Source organism: Chelmon rostratus, chromosome 13 (assembly GCF_017976325.1).
Source record: "Chelmon rostratus isolate fCheRos1 chromosome 13, fCheRos1.pri, whole genome shotgun sequence".
In the NCBI taxonomy this organism is placed as follows: Eukaryota; Metazoa; Chordata; class Actinopteri; order Chaetodontiformes; family Chaetodontidae; genus Chelmon; species Chelmon rostratus.
Window position 1 is genome coordinate 434,988 of NC_055670.1, and position 24,594 is coordinate 459,581.

At 44.6% G+C, this 24,594-nt stretch overlaps 1 protein-coding gene across 1 annotated transcript in view; it reads right to left on the bottom strand.

Annotated features, from left to right (window-relative positions):
* Positions 1-24,594, bottom strand: part of LOC121616581 (SH3 domain-binding protein 4) — a 54,782-nt gene that overhangs the window by 16,931 nt on the left and 13,257 nt on the right. The window contains exons 2-3 of the mRNA XM_041951413.1: positions 21,748-21,965; positions 18,716-21,066 (exon numbers count right to left, since the gene is read on the bottom strand). Coding sequence (XP_041807347.1) covers positions 18,716-21,066; positions 21,748-21,871 — 2,475 coding nt within the window. The 5' untranslated portion in view covers positions 21,872-21,965. The remainder of the gene's footprint in view (positions 1-18,715; positions 21,067-21,747; positions 21,966-24,594) is intronic.

The following is a 24,594-nucleotide window of genomic DNA, read 5'->3' on the forward strand; positions in this document are numbered from 1 at the left end:
ACTGAGCTTAAAACTAGGTACAACAACTTCCCTCTGCTTGAGCTCTATAATTTGCAGATACGTCCAGACATGCACTGAAGTTTGCATTTCTGTTTGGGACAACCTTTTGGACTCTTTCAAGGACTGACCGAAACCTGAAAAACCGGTTGCAAGATGCATCATCATCATGACCATCTGACATCAGATGCCTCACAAAAGAGAAGCAGTTCCAACCACTGCATTATGTGATCAAGTTATTTCTCAAGTTCTCAAGACAGTGAATCAGTGGTGATCAACAATTCCTCCAACATCACTTTTTTGTTCTTAACAGTTTATTCATTCCTACAAATCCCATCTAATTGTTGGTCATATGTAAACCTGATTCCTACCCTTCACAGAAACATGGTCCTGAACATGGTGGATTCTGGGATTTGCATGAGTATCTAAGATGATGGTCCCCATTACCTCTGAAGTTTTCCTTAAGTGCAAATATTGAAATGACAACAAGACAAGTCTATTAACCCTCTGAATTCCAGTGTCTCCTATAACAATGAAGGATAAATGTCCATAAATCCACTTAGAAATCACATGAGAAAGACAAACTTTATCAGATCTTGCCTCATACACATCAAAAACTCCAGTATCAAAAGCAATCCAGGTGAAATACAGGCTATAAAAACAGGGCTCAGGTGTACCACTTACTCCTTTTTTAGAGCTTTCAACATGGTCTCGGTTAGCAGGAGGAATGAACATGACAACCAATTCACTACCTTGAGACTATTATGTTTATCAATTATCGCTATAGTCAAAACACAAGATATAGTTAATAATATAGTTAACACAAAATGAATAAATGTCCTGAAGTGCAGTTTACTGGTCAGAGCTTTGAGATGTTTTGTGAGGGTGTACACTTTGGTCTTTTCCTGGCACGTCCTATTGGTCGGAAACATTCTGGCTGCTGTAAATCTTTGATGGCATGTTGTCAAGTATTAATTACTGAACGCTGTGGCCCAGTCAGTCTCCACTCTGATTTTAAACTAAAAAAAATTGCACCGCAGTAGATAGAGCCAGGTGAACTTTGATTACTGCAATTCAAACAACTTCTTTGTACCTTTAAATACACAGAGACAACTGAGGAATTAAATGGTGCGCTGTGTTTTCCTAAAATGTCAGCTGGTCTATGTAGATAGGTTAGTCTCTCCCTCTCTCTCTCTCTCTCTCTGAGCGCATGCGTGAGCGTGGAGTGAGCGTGGAAGCGAGCGGAAGAAGTAGTGAGTGTGTTTTCTATCTTTTCTATCTTTCTATTGATTATTGTTGGTTTGTATTGATATAGTTTTTTATAGTGGTGGTGTTTAGTGGTTCATTTCTGGTTTTTGGCGGTCCGGCTGGGAGTCATGCCGACTCCCGGAGTCGGCGGCGCAGGGCTGGAGAAGCTCACGCGCCGGCATGGAGTGAAACTCTGTCTGACCGTCAGCTGTTCGGTGGAGGAGTGCAGTTTGGCGGCCGGTGAAATTGTCGGTTACGACAGCGTCAAGTCCGCGTCCAGGATGAACAATGGCGTCGTTATTTTTCTGGACAGCATCGACAAAGTCCACCTGGTTGTCGAGAAGGGCTTAGTGATTCAGGACACTTTCGTTCAGGTGGTGCCGCTGGTTAATCCGGCAAAAAAGATCATTTTGTCCAAAGTCCCTCCCTTCATAAGTAACGATGTGCTTAAGAAAGAACTGTCCAGACATGGACAGTTAATGTCCCCCATAAAATTGATCCCTCTGGGCTGTAAGTCTCCACTCTTGAAACGTGGTTTCCTTCAGGAGGCAGGTTTTCATGGTCCTGCAGAACAACACTGAGGAGTTGAACCTGATGCTGGAAGTTCAGAGTGGATGACTTTGATTACACAGTTTACGCAAGTTCGGAGAAAATGAAATGTTTTGGCTGTGGGATGGACGGACACCTCATCTGTTCCTGTCCTGAGAAATCATCTGCTGAGGCTAATGAGACTGCACCACCGACCCCCGAACAGCAAGGTCCACAGAGTTCAGTACAGGAGGGTCCACAGAGTTTAACCAAGGAGAATTCACAGATTTCACTACAGTCTGAAACTGAGTCTCAAGCCACTGAGCTGGCTGCCACTGGTCAGGTGTCTCCTGGTTTGAATACTGCTGGTCCGGTATCTCCAGGTCCAGATTCTGCGGTTCTGCGTGGTGTGGATAAAAGTGCTGCTAGTCAGGATTCTGCTGGGAAAAGTGCTGCAAATCTGCTGTCTGGTGGGAAAGGGCCAGCTGCTCTGGGCTCTGGTAAAAAAGGTGGTTTTGGTCATGGTTCTGGTGGTGAAGGTGGTGCTGCTCTGTGTCCTGGTGGCGGTGCTGGTCTGGGTTCTGTTGGTGCTCATGGTCTGGGTTCGGGTGGGGCTGCCGGTCTGAGTTCGGGTGGCGATGCTGGTCTGGGTTCTGATGGTGCTGCTGGTCTGGATTCTAGTGGTGCTACTGGTCTGGATTCTGGTGGTAGAGCTGTGGTGGATCTTGTGGATCAGTTTCACACTGACAGTCCTCAGTGTGACACAGGGGTCACACAGACTGTAATGAAGGAAGCAGAGTGTGTTGTGCAGGAAGGAAGTGAGATGCTGGTTGATGAAGAGTTTTCCAAAGAAAATGAGAAGAAAAGGAAAACTGAGGACACCTGTCAGTCATCCAGTAAAGTGAAGATCGTTTCCCTTCAGAGTCAGAGTCAGCAGTCAGATGGTAGTGGAGGTGATGAGGACAGTGATCTGGACTCTCTGGCGTCCGCTCAGACGTGGCCTCACAAACAGAGCGACTACTCTTTAACGAGTATTAAGAAGTTCCTGCAGGACACTTAAGGGGCCAGAAATGTGAAAGTGGGCAAAGTGTTTCCAGACCTACAGCTCTTCATTGACTCAGTGAGGACTTTTCTGAGAAGTCCTGGTGGTTTAGGGGAGAAATCCTTCACTGACCAGGAGACATATCGTCTTTTAGACGATATGTGAACTAGTTTTTTTAAAACTAGTTCAGAAGGTCAAAAAACAGAAGACAATTAAGACGTCTAGTAGATTTGCCAAGTCATCCCTTCTCTGTTTTTTTGTTTATGGTTTGCAGCTTCTTTTCTGTTCTATGAGGGAAATAAAAATAGGAAGCTTGAACTTAAATGGAGCAAGGGATGATGGGAAAAGAGCTTCTCTTTTCAAGCTTTGTTCTCTAAAAAAACTTGATGTTCTTTTGGTACAAGAGACACACAGCACAGCTGATAATGAGACTTGACTGGAGGACAGAATGGACTGGTCAAACCTGTTTAAGTCAAAAAACCAGCAACAGCTGTGGGGTTGGAATTCTCTTCTCCAGAGATTTTGTTCCTCAGTCAGTAGAAACTGAAGAAGTCATGAAAGGTCATCTGTTCACAGTGAGAGCAGTGTTTGAGAACATAAACATGGTTTTTGTTAATATTTATGCTCCGGTCGTAGGAGTGGAGAGACTCGTCTTTCTGGATGTTTTAAATGAAGTGATTGGGAAATGCAACAGTGAAGAATATTTATTTCTCGGTGGAGATTTTAACTGCACTGTGGACAGTTGGTTGGACAGGAACCACGCAGAACCTCACGCCGCCTCTAGCGGTCGTCTGCTTCGTCTTGTCGAGGCTCATGAGTTGTGTCCAAGTGTACTGTCTGTGTTTGTCATGAAATCTCCTCCACACGTCACACATGTGAAAGACAACCTGCTGTCTATGGCCCGGCTTGATCGTATTTATTGTTTTAAACATCATTTTAATGTATTTAAAAATAGTTTTATCGGTCCTGTTGGTTTTTCTGATCACTCACTTGTAACAGCTGGAGCGTAAGAATGGACAGAAGAGGTTCATCCACAGCCTGAAGTCTGACACTGGCCATGTGCTGACTGACCATGCTGCAGTCTGTCAACATGCAGTCGGTTTTTACAGAAAGTTGTTTCAGTGTGAGGGGACCAGGCAGTGTCCGACAGTTTTTATACTGGTCTTCCTCAGGTAGACCAGCAGAGTCAGGTAGAGCTGGAAGCAGCTCTCTCATCTGATAAACTCTATGCTGACCTGCAGAGCATGCAGAGTGGAAAGGCTCCAGGAATAGACGGTCTACCTGTTGACTTTTACAAGTCTTTCTGGTCAGTGGTTGGGGGGATCTGCTGGCAGTCCTGAGCGACAGTCTCGCTGGAGGGCGTCTGCCACTGAGCTGCAGGAGAGCGGTCCTTACCTTGCTGCCTAAGAAAGGCGACCTGCAGCTCATTAAGAAATGGAGGCCGGTGTCACTGCTCTGTACAGACTATAAGCTCCTCTCCAAAGTGTTCGCGACCAGGCTGAGCAAAGTGATGGAACAAGTTATTCACTGTGACCAGACCTACTGTGTACCTGGCAGGTTGGTTTCTGACAACATCATTCTTATTCGAGACTTTTTAGAGATCTGTAAGCTGTTTGGCCTCAAAGCTAGTGTCATCTCGATCGAAGAAAAAGCTTTTGACCGTGTCGAACATGAATATTTATGGCAAACTCTGAGTGCCTTTGGCTTTACTCCTGCTTTTATTGAAAAAATTAGGGTCTTATATTGTGACATTCAGAGTGTGCTAAAAATTAATGGTGGTCTCAGCGCTCCTTTTCAGATCCAAAGGGGAGTCAGACAAGGCTGCGCCCTTTCTAGCATGTTATATTCCTTAGCCTTTGAGCCTTAGACTTAGATCTGATCTTCAGGGCCTGACTGTTCCAGGTTGTAATGTCCCATTAAAACTGTCAGCGTATGCAGATGATTTGGCCGTTCTGGTGGACAGTAAGCAGGATGTTGATGTCCTGGTAAAGGTTGTCACCCAGTTTGGGTCAATTTCATCTGCAAAAGTTAACTGGGACAAAAGTGAAGCTCTCAGTGTTGGAGGTGAAAAGGAGAACAAGCTCAGTTTGCCTGGGGGGTTGATCTGGAAGACGGGGGGGGCTAAAATATCTTGGGAGTTTTTTTAGGTGAGCCAACTTTTGTCCTTAAAAACTGGGAAAATGTGCTTGATAAGGTCAAAGGTCGCCTTGCAAGGTGGAGTTGGATTCTTAAAAAAATGTTGTACAGAGGTAGAGTCCTCATTACTAATAATTTGGTATTGTCCACTTTATGGCACCGCCTTTAATGTGTCGACCCCCCACCAGACCTGCTGTCAAAAATCCAGGCTCTCCTTGTGGATTTCTTCTGGGATAGACTGCACTGGGTGCCTCGGAGTGTGCTCTATCTGCCAAGGGACCAAGGAGGACAGGGCCTGATCCACCTGGGCAGCAGAGGGGCCACCTTCCGTCTCCAGTTTTTACAAAGGTTTCTGTGTGGTCCTGCTAATTTAGTGTGGAGGCCACTGGCTTGCACCATTTTGAGCCAGCTAGGAGGACTGGGACTGGACAGATCGTTGTTCCTAATGGATTTAAAGCACACTAAATACACTGGACTACCGGAATTCTACCGAGGACTGTTCAAGGTGTGGGACTTTTTGAAAAAAGAGAGACGGGGGTCCCACAACTCTTTGTTCTGGCTGCTCCAGGAACCGGTCATATATGGGACCCGGTTCAGCGCAGTCTGTCAGGTGGGGCCGACGCTGCTCGGGAAGTTCTGCAGGTCTAAAGTGGTGACACTGAACCAGGTGGTCCAGCTCGCAGGTGTGAACATGGACAATGCAGCTGCTGTGGCGTCTCGCCTGGAGGTGGGATCGACCCGTGTCATCAGTCTGCTGCTCAGTAAATGGAGAGCTGCTCTGACAGACAGTGAACGGACTCTGCTGGTTCAGTATTGTGTTGGTTCTGTTAAACCCGATGAGAGCAATGTTTTCCCATCTGTAAACATTTCCCCAGATTTTAAAGACTGTTCAGGAGCTCTTTTAAAAAGCGGGAACACTTCTGAGATCTCGTTGTCACACATACACAGAAAATTGGTGTACAACATGTTTGTCAAGGTTTTGCACAGGGACAAATTAAATGGTAAAACTGACACCCCATGGAGAGCTCACTTAGGTCTGAGTGACGGTGCTGGACCTGAATGGAGAGCGCTGTATAAACCACCACTGTTGAAAAGAGCTGCTGACCTGCAGTAGAGGGTTTTACATGGGATTGTGGCTGTTAACGCGTTCGTCTCTGTCATTAACTCAGATGTTAGCTACGACTGTCCGTTCTGCGCTCAGCGTGAGACGGTGTTTCACTGTTTTATGGAGTGTCGTCGACTGCTGCCGCTGTTCACAATGCTGGAAGAAATGTTCGGTCTGTTCGGGGAGGTTTTCTCTGAACACATTCATTCTCGGTTACAGGTACTCACACAAGAACAAAGTGAAATGTCAGCTTTTCAATTTCATCCTGGGGATGTCAAAGATGGCCGTGTACCTGAGCAGAAGGAACAGAATGGAGAAAGCTGTGGACGATGATGCTGCTCTTGTATTTGTGAAAATGTTGAAAGCTCTTTTAAAAATAGATTTTAACTATTACCGGATGATGAAGGATGTGGACAAGTTTAACAGTGTGTGGTGTTATAAAGATGTGCTTTGCTGTGTTGTGGATGAGGAGCTGATCTTTGGCCGAGTACTGAGATGATCTGGATTCTGTGAATCCTGATTTTTACTGACTGTGTTGTTTTTGATGTTGTGTATATTTGTTGTTTTGTAACACTTTGAATTTTAAATAAAGTATTGTTAAAATTCAAAAAATTCTCTCTCTCTCTGAGTGGATGGTGGAGTGAGTCGAGTGTGGAGTTGTGGTGTGTGCTTTGGTGAGAGTGAGTTTTACCTTTTTCTCTGTGCTTTCGGTGTTTATTCACCTTGATTATTGGTTTACACGGCTTCTCTCAGGTGTATCTGACTGTAGATGAGGTGTGTGGTGTTTGGTAGCGTGGCTACCTGCTCTGTTGGGCAGTATGCCCGTCGTGGAGGGTGGTGCGGAGTTTGAGAAGCTGACTCACCGTCATGCTGTCAAACTCTTGCCCACAGTGAGCTGCTCGGTGGAGGAGGCCAGTTTAGCGGTTGGACAGGTGGTGGGCTGCGGCAGCGTGAAGTCTGCCTCCCGCATGAATGGCGCCGTTGTGATCTTCCTCGATAGCACCGATAAAGTTAGTGAGGTGGTGGAGTCAGGGGTGGTGATCCAGGACACCTTCACTCCTGTTCTCCCGCTGGTTAATCCGGCCAAAAAGATCACCATCTCTAACGCCCCCCCCTTCATTAAAAACGAAGCACTGGCTAAAGAGCTGTCCGATACGGACAAATAGTGTCACCCATTAAAATGGTGTATCTGGGCTGCAAGTCTCCCCTGCTCAAACATGTGGTGTGTCACCGTCGGCAGGTTTTCATGGTACTAAAAGACAACAGTGATGAGCTCAACCTGTCCTTTAGCTTCAGGGTGGAGGGTTTTAATTACATGGTTTTCGCTACGTCGGAAACCATGAAGTGTTTCGGGTGCGGTGCGGAGGGGCATCTGATCTGGAGAGGAGTGGGGGGGGGCAGCGGCCGCCGCCGGCGATGTGGCGCCAACCCCGCCCTCGGTCCCGGCGAGGGCCCATCGGCCCCGATCGGGACCGCCGGGGACCCCGGCAGGGCCGCGGGGCGCGACCCCCCCCCCCGTCGGCCCCGTGGGAGGGGACAAGAGCAATGATGGACAGGGACAAGACAGCAAACAGGCTGAGACAGTCAGAGAGTCCAGACAGGAGGAGGATGAACAGAACAAACGTCACTGTACTGCTGTAACTGATAATCCTCCACATGAAGTCCAGCAGAGTCTGGCAGTGTGTGAGGAGTTCACTGAGGATGAAGAAATGTCCGATGATGAGCTGTTCAAACTGTCACAGAAAAGAAAAAACCCAGAACCCGTCCAGAGTAATGCAAAGGCATTAAAAACAAATAAAGTCACAAAAGCAAGGAAACCACTAGAGCCTGAAAGTGATCTGTCCCTGACCCCACTGACCCCTCTGACCCAAGAGGACCAGCAGAGCCAGTACTCTGCTGTTAACATCAAAAAGTTCCTCCAGGAAACGAAGGGTTTCAGGTTGGTGAAGGTAGAGGATTATTTTTCAGATCTGAAAGTGTTCATTGAATCAGCCAGACCTCTGACTAAAAGATCAGCAAACAGTGGAGAGGAAGTCCTGACAGAGCAGGAGATCTATCGTCTGAAGAAACTGATTCTGAGAGTAAAAACACAAACAGCTGCTGATGATGACGATGTTTAAAACAACAGTCTTGTTTTTCTCTCTCTTGTTGCTCTGTGATTCTTTTAACATCCTTCTCTCCATGTGTGGGTTTAAATTGGGCACTCTAAACATTAACGGAGGCAGAGATGATGTTAAAAGATCTGCTCTGTTTAAACTGATGGAGCTGAAGAAGCTGGATGTCATGCTGGTTCAAGAAACACACAGCACCACAGACAATGAGAGTGAATGGAGGAGGGGGTGTGATGGGGAGGTGTTTCTGAGCCATAAGTCCAGCTGCAGTGGAGGAGTGGGCATCTTGTTCTCCAGGAGTTTCCTGCCTACTTCCTGCGAAGTGGAGGAAATCATTCAGGGCTGTTTATTAAAAATCAGGACTCAGTTTGAAAATGTTCATTTGGTTTTTCTGAACGTTTATGCACCAACCAACAGGCTGGACAGACTGGCAGCGTTGGATGTGCTAAGTGACACCATCAGGACTTTTTGTTTTTATGGGGCGATTTTAACTTTACAGAGAATCCAGAGAAGGACAGAAACCACCAGGAGCCTCATCCTGCTTCATCACGCAGGTTTAAACAGCTGACTGCAGCTCATGAGCTCTCAGACGTGTGGAGAGGTTTTTATCAACACCACAGGCAGTACACCTGGAGTCACTGTAAAGATAATGTAATATCCCTGGCCAGGCTGGACCGCCTCTACTCTTTTAAACACCATGTGAACATTTTTAGCAGTTGTCACATAAACCCAGTGGGCCTCTCAGATCACTCTCTTGTCTTTTGCTCTGTTTTTATAAAAAATGTCCGGTTGCAGAGTGCATATTGGCACTTTAACACCGCCCTGCTTCAGGACAAGGCTTTTAGAGCAGCTTTTGAATATTTCTGGTTCGCCCACAGATCATTTAAATCTGACTTTGCTAGTGTCCAACAGTGGTGGGATTTCGGTAAAGTTCAGATCAAGCAGCTCTGTCAACAGTTCACTCGTAATGTCACTAGAGACATAACCAGATCTATGAGGGACCTGAAGACTCAGGTGGTAGAACTGCAGAGTTTAGCTGATTCTACAGGAGATCGAGGGCTCTTAAGTTCCCTCAAATCTAAAAAGTCGGCTCTAGCCAACCTGCTGGGTGTGGCAGCACAGGGGGCTCTGGTCAGATCACGTTTTCTCAACATCACACAGATGGATGCCCCCTCTCGGTTCTTCTTTGCTCTGGAAAGGAAAAACGGCCAGAGAAAGATCATTCACTCTCTGTGATCCAACAACGGCTCTGCAATCTCAGGTTCCTCTGAGATCAGGAAGTTTGCAGTAGGATTCTACAAAGACCTGTTCAAGAGTGAACTGAGAACTGAAAACCCTGAGGTGTGCAGCAACTTCTTCTCTGGTCTTCCTCAGGTGGACGCTGAGGCCAACGCAGAACTGGAAGCCCCTTTATCCCTCAGTGAGCTGTACACTGCTCTGATGGGCTTGCAGAGTGGCAGGGCACCTGGTCTGGACAGTCTCCCTGTCGATGTTTATAAATCTTTCTGGTCTGTGTTGGGGGAAGACCTGTTGGAGGTGGTTTCAAACAGCCTGGAGAGTGGACGGCTGCCTCTGAGCTGCAGGAGGGCGGTCATCACCTTACTGCCCAAGAAAGGAGACCTACAGGAGATCAAGAACTGGACACCAGTTTCTCTACTCTGCACAGACTATAAGATACTGTCCAAGGCCCTGGCCACCAGACTCAGAGAGGTGATGGCCTCTGTCATCCACACTGACCAGACCTACTGTGTGCCCGGCAGGCTCATAAGTGACAATGTCACTTTAATTCGGGACGTTTTGGAGGTCTCTGGCTCATCGGCTGTAGACACTGGTCTTATTTCCACAGACCAGGAAAAGGCTTTTGACCGGGTTGAACACCAGTATCTATGGCAAACTCTAGCTGCCTTTGGGTTCAGCCCAGGTTTCATAGCCAAGATCCAGGTTCTGTACAGTGACATTGCGAGTGTTCTGAAAATTAATGGTGGTCTGAGTGCTCCTTTTAGTGTTGGGAGGGGGGTCAGACAGGGCTGCTCTATGTCCGGCATGCTATACTCACTAGCCATCGAGCCTCTATTGCACAAACTGAGACATGATCTGAGTGGCGTTCGTTTCCCTGATTGTGACGTCTCTTTTAAACTGTCAGCCTACGCTGATGACGTCATTATCCTGGTCAACACACAGAAAGATATTGATCTGTTAGTGAACAACGCTAACCTGTTCAGTTCCTTATCCTCTGCCAAAGTAAACTGGGGGAAGAGTGAGGCGGTCATGGTGGGGAATAGGCTGGGGGATCAGCTCAGGCTACCCGGGGGCTTGGTCTGGAAGAAAGGAGGGCTGACATATCTGGGAGTCTTTCTGGGTAACGACACATTTCTACAAAAAAACTGGGATCATGTTTTAGAAAAGGTCAAAGGTCGACTGACAAAGTGGAAATGGATTCTACCAAAAACATCATACAGAGGTCACGTTCTAATCATCAATAACCTGGTTTCTTCTGCTCTGTGGCACCGGTTGGCCTGCATCGATCCCCCAGCTTCAATCTTGTCAAACATCCAACGGCTGTTAGTGGACTTCTTTTGGGACAGGTTGCACTGGATACCACAGAGCGTCCTGTTTCTCCCTAAGGAGGAAGGTGGGCAGGGCCTGATCCATCTGGCCAGTAGGGGTGCTGCCTTCCGCCTCCAGTTTATTCAGAGACTGCTCAGTGGACCTAGAGACCTGGTGTGGAGACCCACATCCTGCTGCATCCTCAGGCGGTGTGGTGGTCTAGGACTGGGTCTGTTTTTAACAGACCCCTGCAAACTGAACACTTCATCTCTGCCAGCCTTTTACAGGAGTGTCTTTTCAGTGTGGACTTTGCTGAGGAAGCAGACGCAGCAGCAGGCGGACTCTCTTTACTGGCTTTTACAAGAACCAGTAATGTTTGGAGGACATTTGACCAGTCCGAGCTGGGGTGGACCCACTCTGTCCAGATTGCTTCGGACTGCTGGAATTTCCACTCTGGGCCAGGTGGTGGAGCTAACCGGACCTGGGTTGGACGACGCCACTGGACTTGCTGCCCAGCTTGGAATGAGATCAATAAGAGTCATCAACCAGCTGCTGCAACACTGGAAACATCAGCTGACAGGACATGAATGTACTTTGTTGAAAGACTTTTGTGGTGGTGCACTGCTACCAAACTGTGCTGACCCGTATCCTGTCATCAGATTGTTTCCTGGTTTTAAAAACTGTTCTGGTCCTTTACTCGAGCCTGTCGACCCTGTAGGTTTTTCTTTGGAGGACGCCTCAGGGAAGACACTGTACAAACTGCTGGTTAAGACTCTGAACCAGAAAAAACTGAATGGACGCAGTGACACCCTGTGGAGGACTTACTGGTCCTTAAACCCTGCATTGAGGCCTGCATGGAGGTCTTTGTATAAACCTCCTCTAGCAGGGAAACATGGAGACCTGCAGTGGAGGATCCTACATGGCGCTGTAGCAGTGAACTCCTTCGTCTCTGTGATTAACGCTGCTGTAGAGGACAAATGTCCCTTCTGCAGCCGCAGAGAGACGGTGTCTCACTGCTTCTCAGAGTGCTCTCGTCTCACAGATCTGTTTCTGCTGCTGGAAACCATCTTCAGTTGATGTGGAGAAGTTTTCACAAAGCAGGCTTTTATCTTTGGTTTTAAATACACTCGCCAACAGAAAAACAAAGGTCAGCTGCTGAACTTGTTTTAGGACAGGCAAAGATGGCGGTGTATGTGAGCCGGAGGAGGAAGGTGGAGGAAGCCTTGAATGTTGATGTGGTTCCTGTTTTTGTGAAAATGGTGAAGTCCAGACTGATTATTGATTTCAGTTTTTACAGAGCTGCTCAGGACCTGGACAGTTTCCAGGTGAGGTGGGGTTATGAGGGGGTGCTCTGCTCTGTAGCAGAGGGACTACTACACTTTGGATGTGCTGATGTAACTGAAACATCTGTCAATTAGTCTGTTTGTGTGAATGTCCAGATTATTGAATTTATACAGCGAACAAAAAGACAAATAAACGTCTGGCATTGGCAGAGAGAGAGAGAGAGAGATTTGATTTTTAACCAAAGAGTTTGTTTTATCAGCTCAGCAATGAATTCTCTGAAGCACCAAAGCTTGTACTTGTCAGAAAAGACAATTCCTGTAGACATATACACTCAGTGACTATAGTGAGGGTTTTTGATAAATTACTTGTTTCTTCCATCATTCTGTTTTTCCCTCTCAGCTACAAAACGGACAATCTCTCCATTGCAGTCTCCTATTTATTATTTTTCTATCCCATCTTCACTTTCTATATGACTACCTCCACTTTTCCCATTTGCAGCCTCTACACTCTACACTTAGCTGCACTGTGACTTTGCAATTTCATTCCTTTTCCAGTTTTGCTTTTAACCTGCTTTCTCATCCCTTCAATTTTTTTGTGAACAAGCTTCAACCTCAAAACCAAAACCTGTGGATGCCAGGAAATATTAAGGATTGTGGGTGATGGATTTGACACTTTACCCTAGATGTGAACTACTTTCATTATTCATAAACTGGCTCCAAAATATCTTGCACATTCCCAAACAAAGCCAAATCTCCAGAGAGTGGCTGATCTGTTGTTCAGTCAGTTATTCCAAAAGCAGAAGCTTGCCACACCCAGTTGTTGTGGAGAGGAGAAGAGAAAGAAAACTTAAAAAGAGGCTGGACATGTTGGAGAAAAAAAAAAAAAGATTTGTGAACAAAAATGGCAAAGCAGAGTTTATCAAACATAGTGGGCCTAGTTGCCTCTCCAGTTTTCAGAATCCTCCTCCAGAGATAGGATATTATTATTCTCTGACTCTATCTGCCACATTGATCTCACTGCAAATAATTCAGGAAGGTTAGACACTCTGGTGCAGAGCTGAGTAAGAGCTATGAAATGAAAGTCCCCCTTTTAGCACCAATAAACAACAAGGGCTCCACTCTGGTCTCATGCTTTAGGATGTTATGGAATCTGCAGTTGCTTCACTCTGTCAACAACAGGAGGAAGTGGAGGAGGAAGAACAGGGTGAAGGAAGGCTTTCCCCGGTCCTTCTCAGTCTCCACTAACAGAAACATTCAGGAAGTGAAACAGAAGTTGCAGGAAAAATCTCACAGTGGGATTCAGTTTAATTCACTTGATGTAGAACAGAAAGAATGAAATAAGTGATACTGGTTTCAGTGAGAGAGAGAATGAGTTCTATGAATAAATGTTTTTTAATGGAAAACCTGTCACATGTCTGAACATCATGTAGAGCAATAATTGGTGGCCTGCAAACCACATCCAGTCTTCAAAAGCTTCTCATCTGGCCTGCAGAATATTATTGTTATCAGATAAGAAAATGTGCAAAGCTAACTTCAGTGGAAGAGGCCCATCCTGAGTGATCATTGATTAGCTTGCCAACCGCTGGCAATGAGCCAAAAGGTTCACAATTCATAGTTCACCCATTCTGCAGACTCTGATTATTCTCCAACTCCATCCTCTCAACTCAGTAGACCCACCCGAGGCATCACTTGTGTTTATATCCATTGGCCAACTGTTGTATTGAGTCTCAAACTGAGTATTTTTGTTTGCTCCTTACCATCACTTAAGTGTGTAGTTATCATTTTGGACCATACAGGTTTTTTTTTGGTACACACATACACTTAACTAAGTTATATTCTTTTTTACTATATTGGCACATTCCATTTTCATTGGTATATTTTATTGTCCACTGGTATATTTTATTCTGTCGGTGCATTTCACTGTGTATATTTTATTCTGCTTATTCTGTTGGCACATTTCACTTCCATATTTTATTGTTTATTGTTTAGTATATTTTATTGCCTTAGTATATTTTCATTGTTATATTTTTAATTGCTTTACGAATATTTTTACTGCATGTTTATTTAATTTTGTTGTAGTTATCTTAATTTTATTCTTTCTAATCTTCTTCTCTTTCTTACTATCTGTTCCTAACATGGGGGTTGCAATGAAAATTTCATTGACATGCTCAATGACAATAAAGACTCTTGAATCTTGAATCTTTTAGTCATAACTAAATTACCGCCTCATGGTTGTGTGCCACCACAATCCAGTCAAGTCGCTGTTTACATCCATGTATGTCCAGACTCACATATGTCGTAAAGACTTTGAAGAGAATTAATAACATGTATTAAGTGAGATACATGCTGTATTCACTTATAGACTATTTTTACAGAGGAGTACAGAGGACTGAGAGAGCACATATGGTGCAACAACAATCACACGAATCTCAATATAAGCAGAGAGAGAGAGACAGAGGAGAGAAAGAGATAGTGATGTAAAAGATTGCCCAGAATTATCCAACCACAAGTGACAGTCACTTTGTAATACAATGTTGAAACTCGTAATTTTGTCACATTAATACATTGGGGAAACACTGAGTACTGGCGTCATGTGTAAAGTGCTTAGAAATCACATCCCCCTCAACCCTTGACAATTCTTGCTTCCTGTTTTAAAAACGTTATAAAAATGTTTAAAGACGCAGTACGTGAATTTTGAAGACAAGTTTATCTGTGATTTTGATTATGTCGCACATTGGGTAAATATAGCAGCTATCTTGTATCTATCAAACTGAATTATTTAACCCTTATTTAAACCTTCTTAAGTCTCCATCATTCATTGCCTTGTCATTCCTTTGGACTTGTGTGTTCATGTCCACCAAATGTATGCAAGTCCAATATTCACTCTCTTAACTGTTTTTGTTCTCTATCAATATTTGTTTGGCTGTTCGTATGATACATTTTCACCACCTACTCTCCAACTGTGTCTGTGTTCTGTTTGGTGCTGAGCAGGTTGTGTACAGTGGGTTTTTTTTTTTTGCTGAAAACAGCTGCCTGCTGCGGCCAAAATTGACACTACAAGACCAGTCAGAGTGAACCAAAACACTAAAGTCGGGGACCATAAGACCAAAAAAAAAAAAAAAAAGTTAAACGATATAATGCTCCATAGAGGGAAGTTACAGAGAGGGGTGATTCTCTGTGGGTTAATTACTATGAGCAACCAAATCTCATTTTTGGGGCATCCCAGTCGCTCACCTGGCTGAGCGTGCATCATGTATTCTGGCTGAGTCCTTACATCAATGGCCTGGGTTCAATCCCAATCTGAGGCCCTTTGCTGCATGTCATACCATTTCTCTCTCTCTCCTGCCTTTCTTATCTCTCAGCCAAACATGTTTTGACTAAGACAGGCAGCAATAATAATGACTGAAAGACAAAAAACAAAACAATCAAATCATCAGACTACAAAATCTGAATTAAACGGAAATACAATAATAGAAGAAAAGGAAGGAAAATTCTAATATACTCATGTAACAGACTTCATCCTGAAACAACCTAAATGGCACCTCGAACAACCAAAGCTGTCGAAAAATATTAAATAACTTGAACTCAATGAGACTCAAGCTGTGATTATGCTTCTCTGAAGAAGTGAATGTCCTTGTGAACCTATGCAGAGAAAGGTGTTCTGGGTAACCAAAGGTCACAGTGCAGCTTACAGTGGTGGTACACACACACCTCCTAAATCTGAACAATGCATAGTGCGGACCTGCACGTCATCATGGTTGATCCAACCATGATGTGTTCACACTGTCACTAGTTAATATTTCTTGATTTCTTCTACGTTTTCCACACATTTTGGTTTGCTGAATATGACACTGCTTCCTAGAGGACTCATACATTATACCCCCAATCTGTACAAGTATAAAACAAGCTTCATCCCCAAGCTGGGGATGAATAAAGTTGATGTTAGATTATCTTAAGACAGCATTTTTAGATCTAAATTCTGAAGGTTCCATACAAGGGGTATCTAAACAAATACAGTTCATGTGTACCTGAAGTCATATGGACTGCAGGCGCCTGCAGGTCCACAATCGAAGCTTTTGTTAAGTTTCTGAACAATGAGGCAGGAAACATCTGCAAGCCTGAGATCCAACAGACACAACCTGGAAACTTTCCATCATCCACTTACAATGGCAACACAACCTCTTCACAAACAAACAGGACTTCCATCAGACTGTTCCAGAATGATTTATATACACATGTTGGTAGCTTCATTCACACAGATTTTATAACTGGGAACATACAGAATGAGTAAATTCAAATTTCAGAAAATCAATTAGAGTCTGCTTCTGCCCATGTGGTACTGTTACAAATTCTTACACATGTCAGCCTCAGGACTTATCACAACTAAAGTTCAGTCTCAAACAAGGTTAAATTAACTAAAACAAAAGCACTACTGGAAAAGACAAAAATCAGTCAACATTGAGGTAATAAAATACAACATACATCTCACTGCTCACCTTAAGGGTTGTGCCAAATGGTAAATAAACTGCATTTATATAGCACTTTTCTAGTCTGACGACCACTCAAAGTGCTTTTTACAACACAAGTCTGCATTCACACACACATTCTGCTCCTGAGCCACAGCCACCCTGAAAGCTAGTTATCTCTCTGTTGTATGTTATTCCTGTGAACGATCAATTATCGATTGCAACATAATTAATAATCACCTAAAGCTAAAGAAAAAGTAGTATTATCAAAATGTAACATCCAAACCCGCAAAAACTCAGATGTGTTTTACAGGACCTACAGTATCTGTGGCCATGAACATACTCAACAAGCTAATAACTCGGTCTGGGCACTGGGATATTTTTTATGTTATGACATAAATACAAAGGTGACATTGATTAGTTTTAGGACAGGTAAAATACAGAAAAGAAAAATTATATGTTATAATTTTTTGTGTGTATTTATACTGCAAGAGTCAAAGCAGACCAGAATGGATTCAGACATTTGAGACGCTTTGATTTGGTTCCCTTTCTTCTAAAATTAGACTTGCATCCATGTCAAATGATGAACCAGCAAATCATAAAGAGATTGTCATCTGTAACATAGAAAACTCCTATTTGCAAAAGAGGAAGATGAGGATTTCATCTGACAGCCTTTAGAGCAGGCATGTCAAACTGATTCCATAAAGGGCCATGTGGCTGCAGGTTTTTGTTCCAACCAAGGAGGAGCACACCAGGCTGGAATCAATTAATCAGCTGATCTCAGTGTTCAGCTGATATCTAAGTGATCCCATGATGTTGATTGGTTGGACCAATTCCTTGGTTGGAACAAAAACCTGCAGCCACACGACCCTTTATGGAATCAGTTTGACATGACTGCTTTAGAGTCACTCAGATTTACTCTGAGGCCCACACGCAACAAAATCCACTATTCAAAGAACAAAAAGAAACACCAGCAAATGACACAAACAAAATATTCCTGTCGATTAAACAGAGTCTGCGTGATTTCAAATTTGCTGGACTGCTGCGTGCTGTGATTGTCCCCTCAGTAACCAGTGGTTTAATCCTGGCAGAAGAAACAGAAAAACAGACCTATATTCAGAAATGATTTGTATAGTACTGACTCCCACAAGGAGCATATTTTCAGTCACCACCTTTTTATTATGTTCTTTTCCATACTGCAGTTTCTCTGTCTATAAATGGTTCTAACTAGTGTTTACAGCCACACGTAAATTACAGTGCTTCTGCTCCGTGTTACTTCAGCTGTAGCACGTTCATGACCTCTGACCGAGACTCTCAGTAGAAAAATATACTAGCACTGCCAACAGTGTAAAGGCAGTATGGAAGCTTAACACCACTGAAATGTCGCAGTACAGTATTTCGAACAGGCACACACACAAAATAAAAACCATAGAAATAAAAATTTAAGCCATAAATACACTGACTACATTTTTGTGACAGAAGATGTACGACCAAGTGCCAGAAAGAGTTGGCATGTACACGTACACTGATGGTGAACACAGCTGAGCATTTTGTGTTCTTTGAATGACTAATGTCTAATAACTAATGTCTAACTTGGCAAAAGTATACCCATCGGATATTCTGATTATAGCAGAATGATTTCCGGAAATCATTGCTGTATGAGAAGATGGGTTATGCTGTGAACTTCCTGTGAATTCATACATGACAAATGTGTGTTTCTAAAATCCTCAGTAACAGTATATAATTTTTCTGTGGTCTGTTTCAGTAAGCTTTGTCCCCCCCCCACCCCCCCAAGGGACTTTGACATACACACAGAACATCATTAGAGCAGCCTGAGTGATGAATTGAATCTATAAGATCAGCATACTGTATACACACTGCTAACTCAGTAACTTAAGCAACAGACGCTCAAATGAGGACAAAGTATTCTGCTGCTCTCCACAACTCCTCAGGTCCCAATTACACCTTAATGCCTACACAGCAGTTATCAACTGCATTCCCAGCAGAAGTAAAAGACTGGACCACAGCCTAAAGCAGCTGTGGTTAGATAACAGAAGAAAGGAAGAATTGTGCTATGAGAGAGCACTGTCCAGTAGGATACAAACAGAAACACGTGACCACTAACTTGGACACATGTAGGACAAAAGATGCAAATTAGACTAAATTTAAACCAGGGAAGGATATTTGCATATTCTCAAATGACAAAATGCTAGGTTACTCCAGCAAAGGAGGATGCCATGGTTGTAACTTACTGTCAGGAGTTCTTTCTGGAAGGACTTCCGCTCTTTGCTCTCTGCATTGTTGCAGTCCTCCTTCAGCTTCTCCAGCACTGATGCGACCCTCTCAGGTTCGCTGTCCAGCTCTGCACGACAGAAATGGGTCAAGGGCAGGTTGACATATCCAAGGGCATCTGCGAATGCTCGCCAGTTGCCGATGTTCTCCATCAATATAGTTCTTACAGACGCATAGATGTATGTGAGGAATTTGCAGGGCTTCAGTATCTGTTCCAGTAACAATAGTGTTGTAAGATCAGGTCCACCAAAGTAAATGGGCTTAACTTTGCCAACCACTAGCACATTCTTGGCGTGCACAAATCCCATTTTGCCCTGATAATATCCAATGTACCATTCTTTTGTCCACAACTGGCCCTTCAGCTTGATCTTCTCCTCACTCAACAGAGCTACAAAGTCTCCTTTTTTGTACTCGAGCAAGTACTGATTTTTTGTTTGGCGGATGACAGTTTTGATTAACTTTCCAAATTTCAGGTTATTTATTCTCCTGTCCTGGAAAACAGGGTACTTGGTGGCAATGGCAAGAGGCGACAAGACTATCTTGCCCACTTCTTTCTTCTTCAGGAAGCGCCTTTGCACTGATGTCTTTGGGCCTCCTTTGGCTGGTGGTGTTGGTGTCTGGACGCAAAACTGAGCCAGTATGCAATCTTGGTCATCCTTGACCTGGATTCTTAAGGTGAAATCAGAAACATCTTCAGTGTGGCGCGAAGCAATGACATAGATGAGTCTGCTGACTTTGCCTAGTTTAACCTGGAAGCCCCGGACCACTCTGGCCTGGTCACTAGCCTTAACCTCATAGTTGGCCATGTTGGAATAAACTCCAACGCGGAGGTCCTGGGGTTTGGACAGGACAAACTGATGTTTACCCCAGAGTTGCAGCACCACTGACGGTGCAGACTGCACCTGTTTGCCTGCCTCACTGACCAATAATGTCTTTGGGGCACAATCATGGCCAAACATAGCCACGACTGTCTTGAACGACGGGTGAATATGTTTGGGACCATATACTCCTAAGGTGATTTTTTTAACCACATGCTCCCAAACTGTTGAGTCTGAAGACTGGGATTGAGCCACAACACACACATACATGCATGGTTCCAGGTTATCCAGGCACACCTGGACAGTGTCCCCATAAATGTATGCCTGAGGAATGGGAGTGTAAGGTCCCTCTTTGCAATCACTCCGGACACACAAGACTTCTGTTGTCAGCCTGCTCTCCATTTTCACCACGACAGACACTTTTATCTCTAGTGTAACAGCAGTTTTGGTCTCCATGTTGCTGAGTTTAATCTCCACCACAGGGCTGACTGTGGTGCAGCGATCATTGTTCAGCTCTAGTGGCGGATCGAGTAAAGCTTTGATTGAAATCTGCTGGGTGTCACCTTGGGCTACATGGCCCTCAGGTATATGGATGCTGATGTTGGTGTCTGGAAGCTGGACAGCCCCTCCTGAGCTGTCCAGCCGGCAGACGATGTTGGTTTCCACAGGCTGTGTTTGGCCCCAGCCTGGGTTCTGACCCAGTGAGTCCAAGTCATGGCAAGACCTGGCTAGCTTGCGGTGGGTGAGCCATGCAGTCCGGAAATCCTCCCTGCTTTGGAACTGCTCTGGCGCCGGTGCCTTGAGTCCTCCGAAGAAACTGGTAGAGGTCATTGCAGGACCTCCTTGCAGGATGGACAACTCAGACAGACTGTAGGACCGCTTGCTTCTAAAAAATGGGTTGTCCCTACGCAATGTTTGTCCCACCCCTACAGTGGGGCTAAGAGGGTTCAAGTTACAAATGCCACTGCCAAAACCACTGATGTTGGTGGTGCAGCTGGCTGAGTTGGGCACTGATGGAGTGAGCGTATCAAACAGAAGAAGGTCAACTGATTTCTCATTACTGTTCTGATCATGTGAGCTCTGAGAACCCCCATTCAGGAAAGGATTTGTAGAGGTATGGGTTACTGCAAAAGGATTGCCGTTTTGGTACGCAGTTGGTTTCAAAATCACCCCTGCCCACTCTCCTAGAAGGTCCATTTCTTTGGCTGCCTCCTCGTTACAGTCTCCCACAGTGTCAATCATCCCACTGTCGCTGAAGGACGAATCTCTATAGTTGATGGGCTGCACATAAGCTGCAGGGATGTACCCCATTTCTGTGTTGTTGTGGGCATACCACCACTCTCCTCCTGATGAGTCCAGAACATAGAGGCGGTCCCCTTTACAGAACTTCAGGGTGGTGAAGCTGGATGGGCAGTAGTCCTTAATGGCAACAACTTCCCTTGCAGCACCAAAGGAGGCAGTCGCGTCCAGTCGCAAGGCACTTGGGGAAGGCACTGGAGAAAAATAAAACAGGTAGATGTCAGGTAGAGGTAGATAATATGGCCTTAACACCAAATCTTCATCAGATCTGAAACAAATCATTTATCTACATGTGTAAAACAGTTCATAATAGCAATCAAGAAGAACTGTACTGCTTGTCATCATTATGCAGCTTCAAAAATATCTATCACAATCACTACCAGATGCTTCAGTTAAGAAGAGCATAGGCTTAATCTGTGTCAGCACAGACTGGGAGAAAACTGAAAGTCTAATTACTAATTAATCCTCCTACTGTTTGTGCTTCTTGAAGGGATAGGCATAGGACAAAGTAGAATCTCACCTTTCTAACCAGATGGGGTCAATATCTTCTCAACAAACACAAACCAAGAGGACAGGTGTATGTATCTTTTCTCAGCCTGCCCCTCTCAAAGATGTAATTATGAGACCCCTTCAACCAGTTATCCAGCAATCTACAGTCACAACAGTCCTGTTGTACAGATAGACCAACTACTCATGTCACAGTTTACAAAACAATGTAACCAGCTGTCTTTGATGTGATGTTATGATCAAGTTACTACAATTTGCACAAAAATAATAACAATTCAAATGAATCAAACAAATTTTCTAATGTGATTACAACTACAGAGGTAACTCTTTCTTCCTGTTCAAAGCATTTTTCAGTTTGAGTAACTGACCTTTGACATCAGTCAGGCTGGCTTCTGACACTCCTTCACCAAGATCAATGAGTGTCCCCTCGGACTTGCAGCGTGGGAGAGAAGTATTGTTAGAGGTGGTGGCTCTGATTCGATGGGCAGCCATGTTCAGACTTATCGCTGTGCACCAACCTCAGGCTACTCCAATGTGTTCCCTTTTGCTAGTGGTCAAGATGGATGTCAACAGCCTCCCATGATCTCTGAAAGACAGAAAATATTGGATTATATAACATATTTAATAAAACAGAGTAGTATTGTTTTGTAAAACTACCTTTAAGTGTTTCCTAGCTAGTTATTTATTACTTAGGACATGCTGTACATTTTTATGTGTGAAACATTAAACTTAAACATTCTGTCTCCCCATCCTCTTGTCAAGCTGATGTTAATCATGCATGCACATAATTGCCACAGGGGACTGGGAGAATGTAAGATGGAAATTTGACCCCCCAAAAAAACTGCCATGCAGGTTCAAGCAGATACAGGTTCAAGCTCTTACTTTTTGTGGTTAATTACACTTAGTCGGGTGGGGGCAGCATTCATTGTATGATGCTTAGTGTCATACCACAAAAGAAACAATGGAAGTGTGCATATCTGTGTGTGTACTATATATGTGCGTGCATATCCTCCAGTAAAAAGAGACTGCAGAAGAAGAAGAGACAGACAGAAGGTTCGCAGGTGAGCACCAAGCACCACTGTTGGCAGCATGTGTCATGTTGCATTGAAGTTCAGTATTTCAGAGTTCGTAGAACTTGGCCTGCAGCCACCCTCCATATCACTAGCTGCTATCCTTAAGTCTCGATCTCTCTGTGGGCTACTTGCCGATTATTGCTTGTCTCTGTTTCCACATAACCAGAACCATGAATGAAGCATTGAGATGAGATAAAAACAGTCAGCTGACAGTCCTAACAGTGGGAAATATCGCTTAAAGCAACAACTTAAAGTGATATTTAACAAAATTAAATTTAAACAATATAATAACAGCCAGACCATAGACATCAACAACATCATAGAAGATAGAAACACTATAAATAATTAAAAAAATAAATAAATAAACAGAAGAATTGTAATTTTGGTATTAGACAATTTTCTCGTGTTCCTTCTTCCTGATGTTGGCGTCAGCTGGGATCGCCACATCTATTACCACAACCCTCTTCTGCTCTTTGTCCACCAACACTATGTCCGGTTGGTTAGCCAGGAGCTGTTTGTCAGTCTGGAAGCTGAAGTCCCACGGAATCTTGGCCCTGTTGTTCTCAGCCACTTTCTGTGGTATGGCCCATTGGGATTTGGGTACTTCTATTCCATACTGGTTGCAGATGTTTCTGTATACTATCCCAGCCACTTGGTTGTGCCTCTCCATGTATGCTGATCCAGCTAGCATCTTACATCCTGCTACTATGTGCTGGACTGTCTCAGGGGCTTCTTTGCACAGTCTGTATCTTGGGTCTGATTTACTCTGGTAGATCCTGGCCTCTATGGCTCTTGTGCTGCCATGATTAATGCCTCTGTGCTGTCTGTCAGTCCTGCATTTTGACAGCGGTTCATGCCATGTAGGGGCTTGTCCCTCCAGGTTGTCTGCTCCTCCTCTTCTACACTCTTATCAGGGTTCTGCTGCCTGAGACATTCACTTAGCAGTTCATCCTCTTGGGCCATTTCTTCGATGTATTCTCAAATTTACGATGTTTCATCCTGGACTGTGGCCTTGACGCTCACTAGCCCTCGGCCTCCCTCTTTCTGCTTAGTGAATAGCCTCAGGGTGCTGGACTTGGGGTGGAACCCTCCATGCATGGTGAGGAGCTTTCTAGTCTTGATATCTGTGGCTTCTATCTCCTCCTTTGGCCAGCTTATGATACCAGCTGGGTATCTGATGACTGGTATTGCGTACATGTTGATGGCTCAGACCTTCTTCTTACCAGTCAGCTGACTTTTCAGGACCTGCCTTACTCTCTGGAGGTATTTGGCTGTGGCTGACTTCCTTGTGGTCTCTTCATGGTTTCCATTAGCCTGTGGGATGCCAAGGTACTTGTAGCTGTCTTGGATATCACCTATGTTGCCCTCTGGTATGTCAGTCCCCTCAGTCCTGATCATCTTGCCTCTCTTTGAGACCATCCCTATGTCATCACTGTAGATCCTGGTGGTGTGGCTCAGTGAGTCTATTTCTCGCTCGCTCCTGGAGTACAGTTTGATGTCATCTATGTAGAGCAGGTGAGTGATTGTTGCCCCACTACGGAATTGGTACCCGTAGCCGCTCTTTGTGATGATCTGACTGATGGGGTTCGGGCCTATGCAGAACAGCAGTGGTGATAGCACATCTTCTTGGTATATGCCGCATTTGATGTTGACTTGGGCAATCGGCTTTGAATTGGCCTCTAGGGTTGTCTTCCACATTTCCATCGAGTTCTGGATGAAGGCCCCTAGGTTCCTGTTGATCTTGTACAGCTCCAGACATTCCAGTATCTATGTGTGCGGCATTGAGTCAAAGGCTTTCTTGTAGTCAATCCAGGCAGTGCACAGGTTGGTCTTTCTAGTGTTACAGTCAGGGGCAACTTTTCTATCAATCAGTAGCTGGTGCTTGGCTCCTCTGGTGTTACTGCCAATTCCTTTCTGTGCTATGTATTGAGCCACATGCTTACTCATTTTTGCCGCAATGATGCCTGACAGGGCCTTCCATGTTGTGCAGAGAAAGGTAATTGGCCGTTGGATGGGATGGGTCCCTTCTGCGGGTCCTTCATGATTAGGACTGTCCTGCCCTGGGTTAGCCACTCTGGGTCGGTCCCATCCCTCAGCAGGTGATTCATCTGTGCTGCTAGGCGTTCATGGAGTGCAATTAGC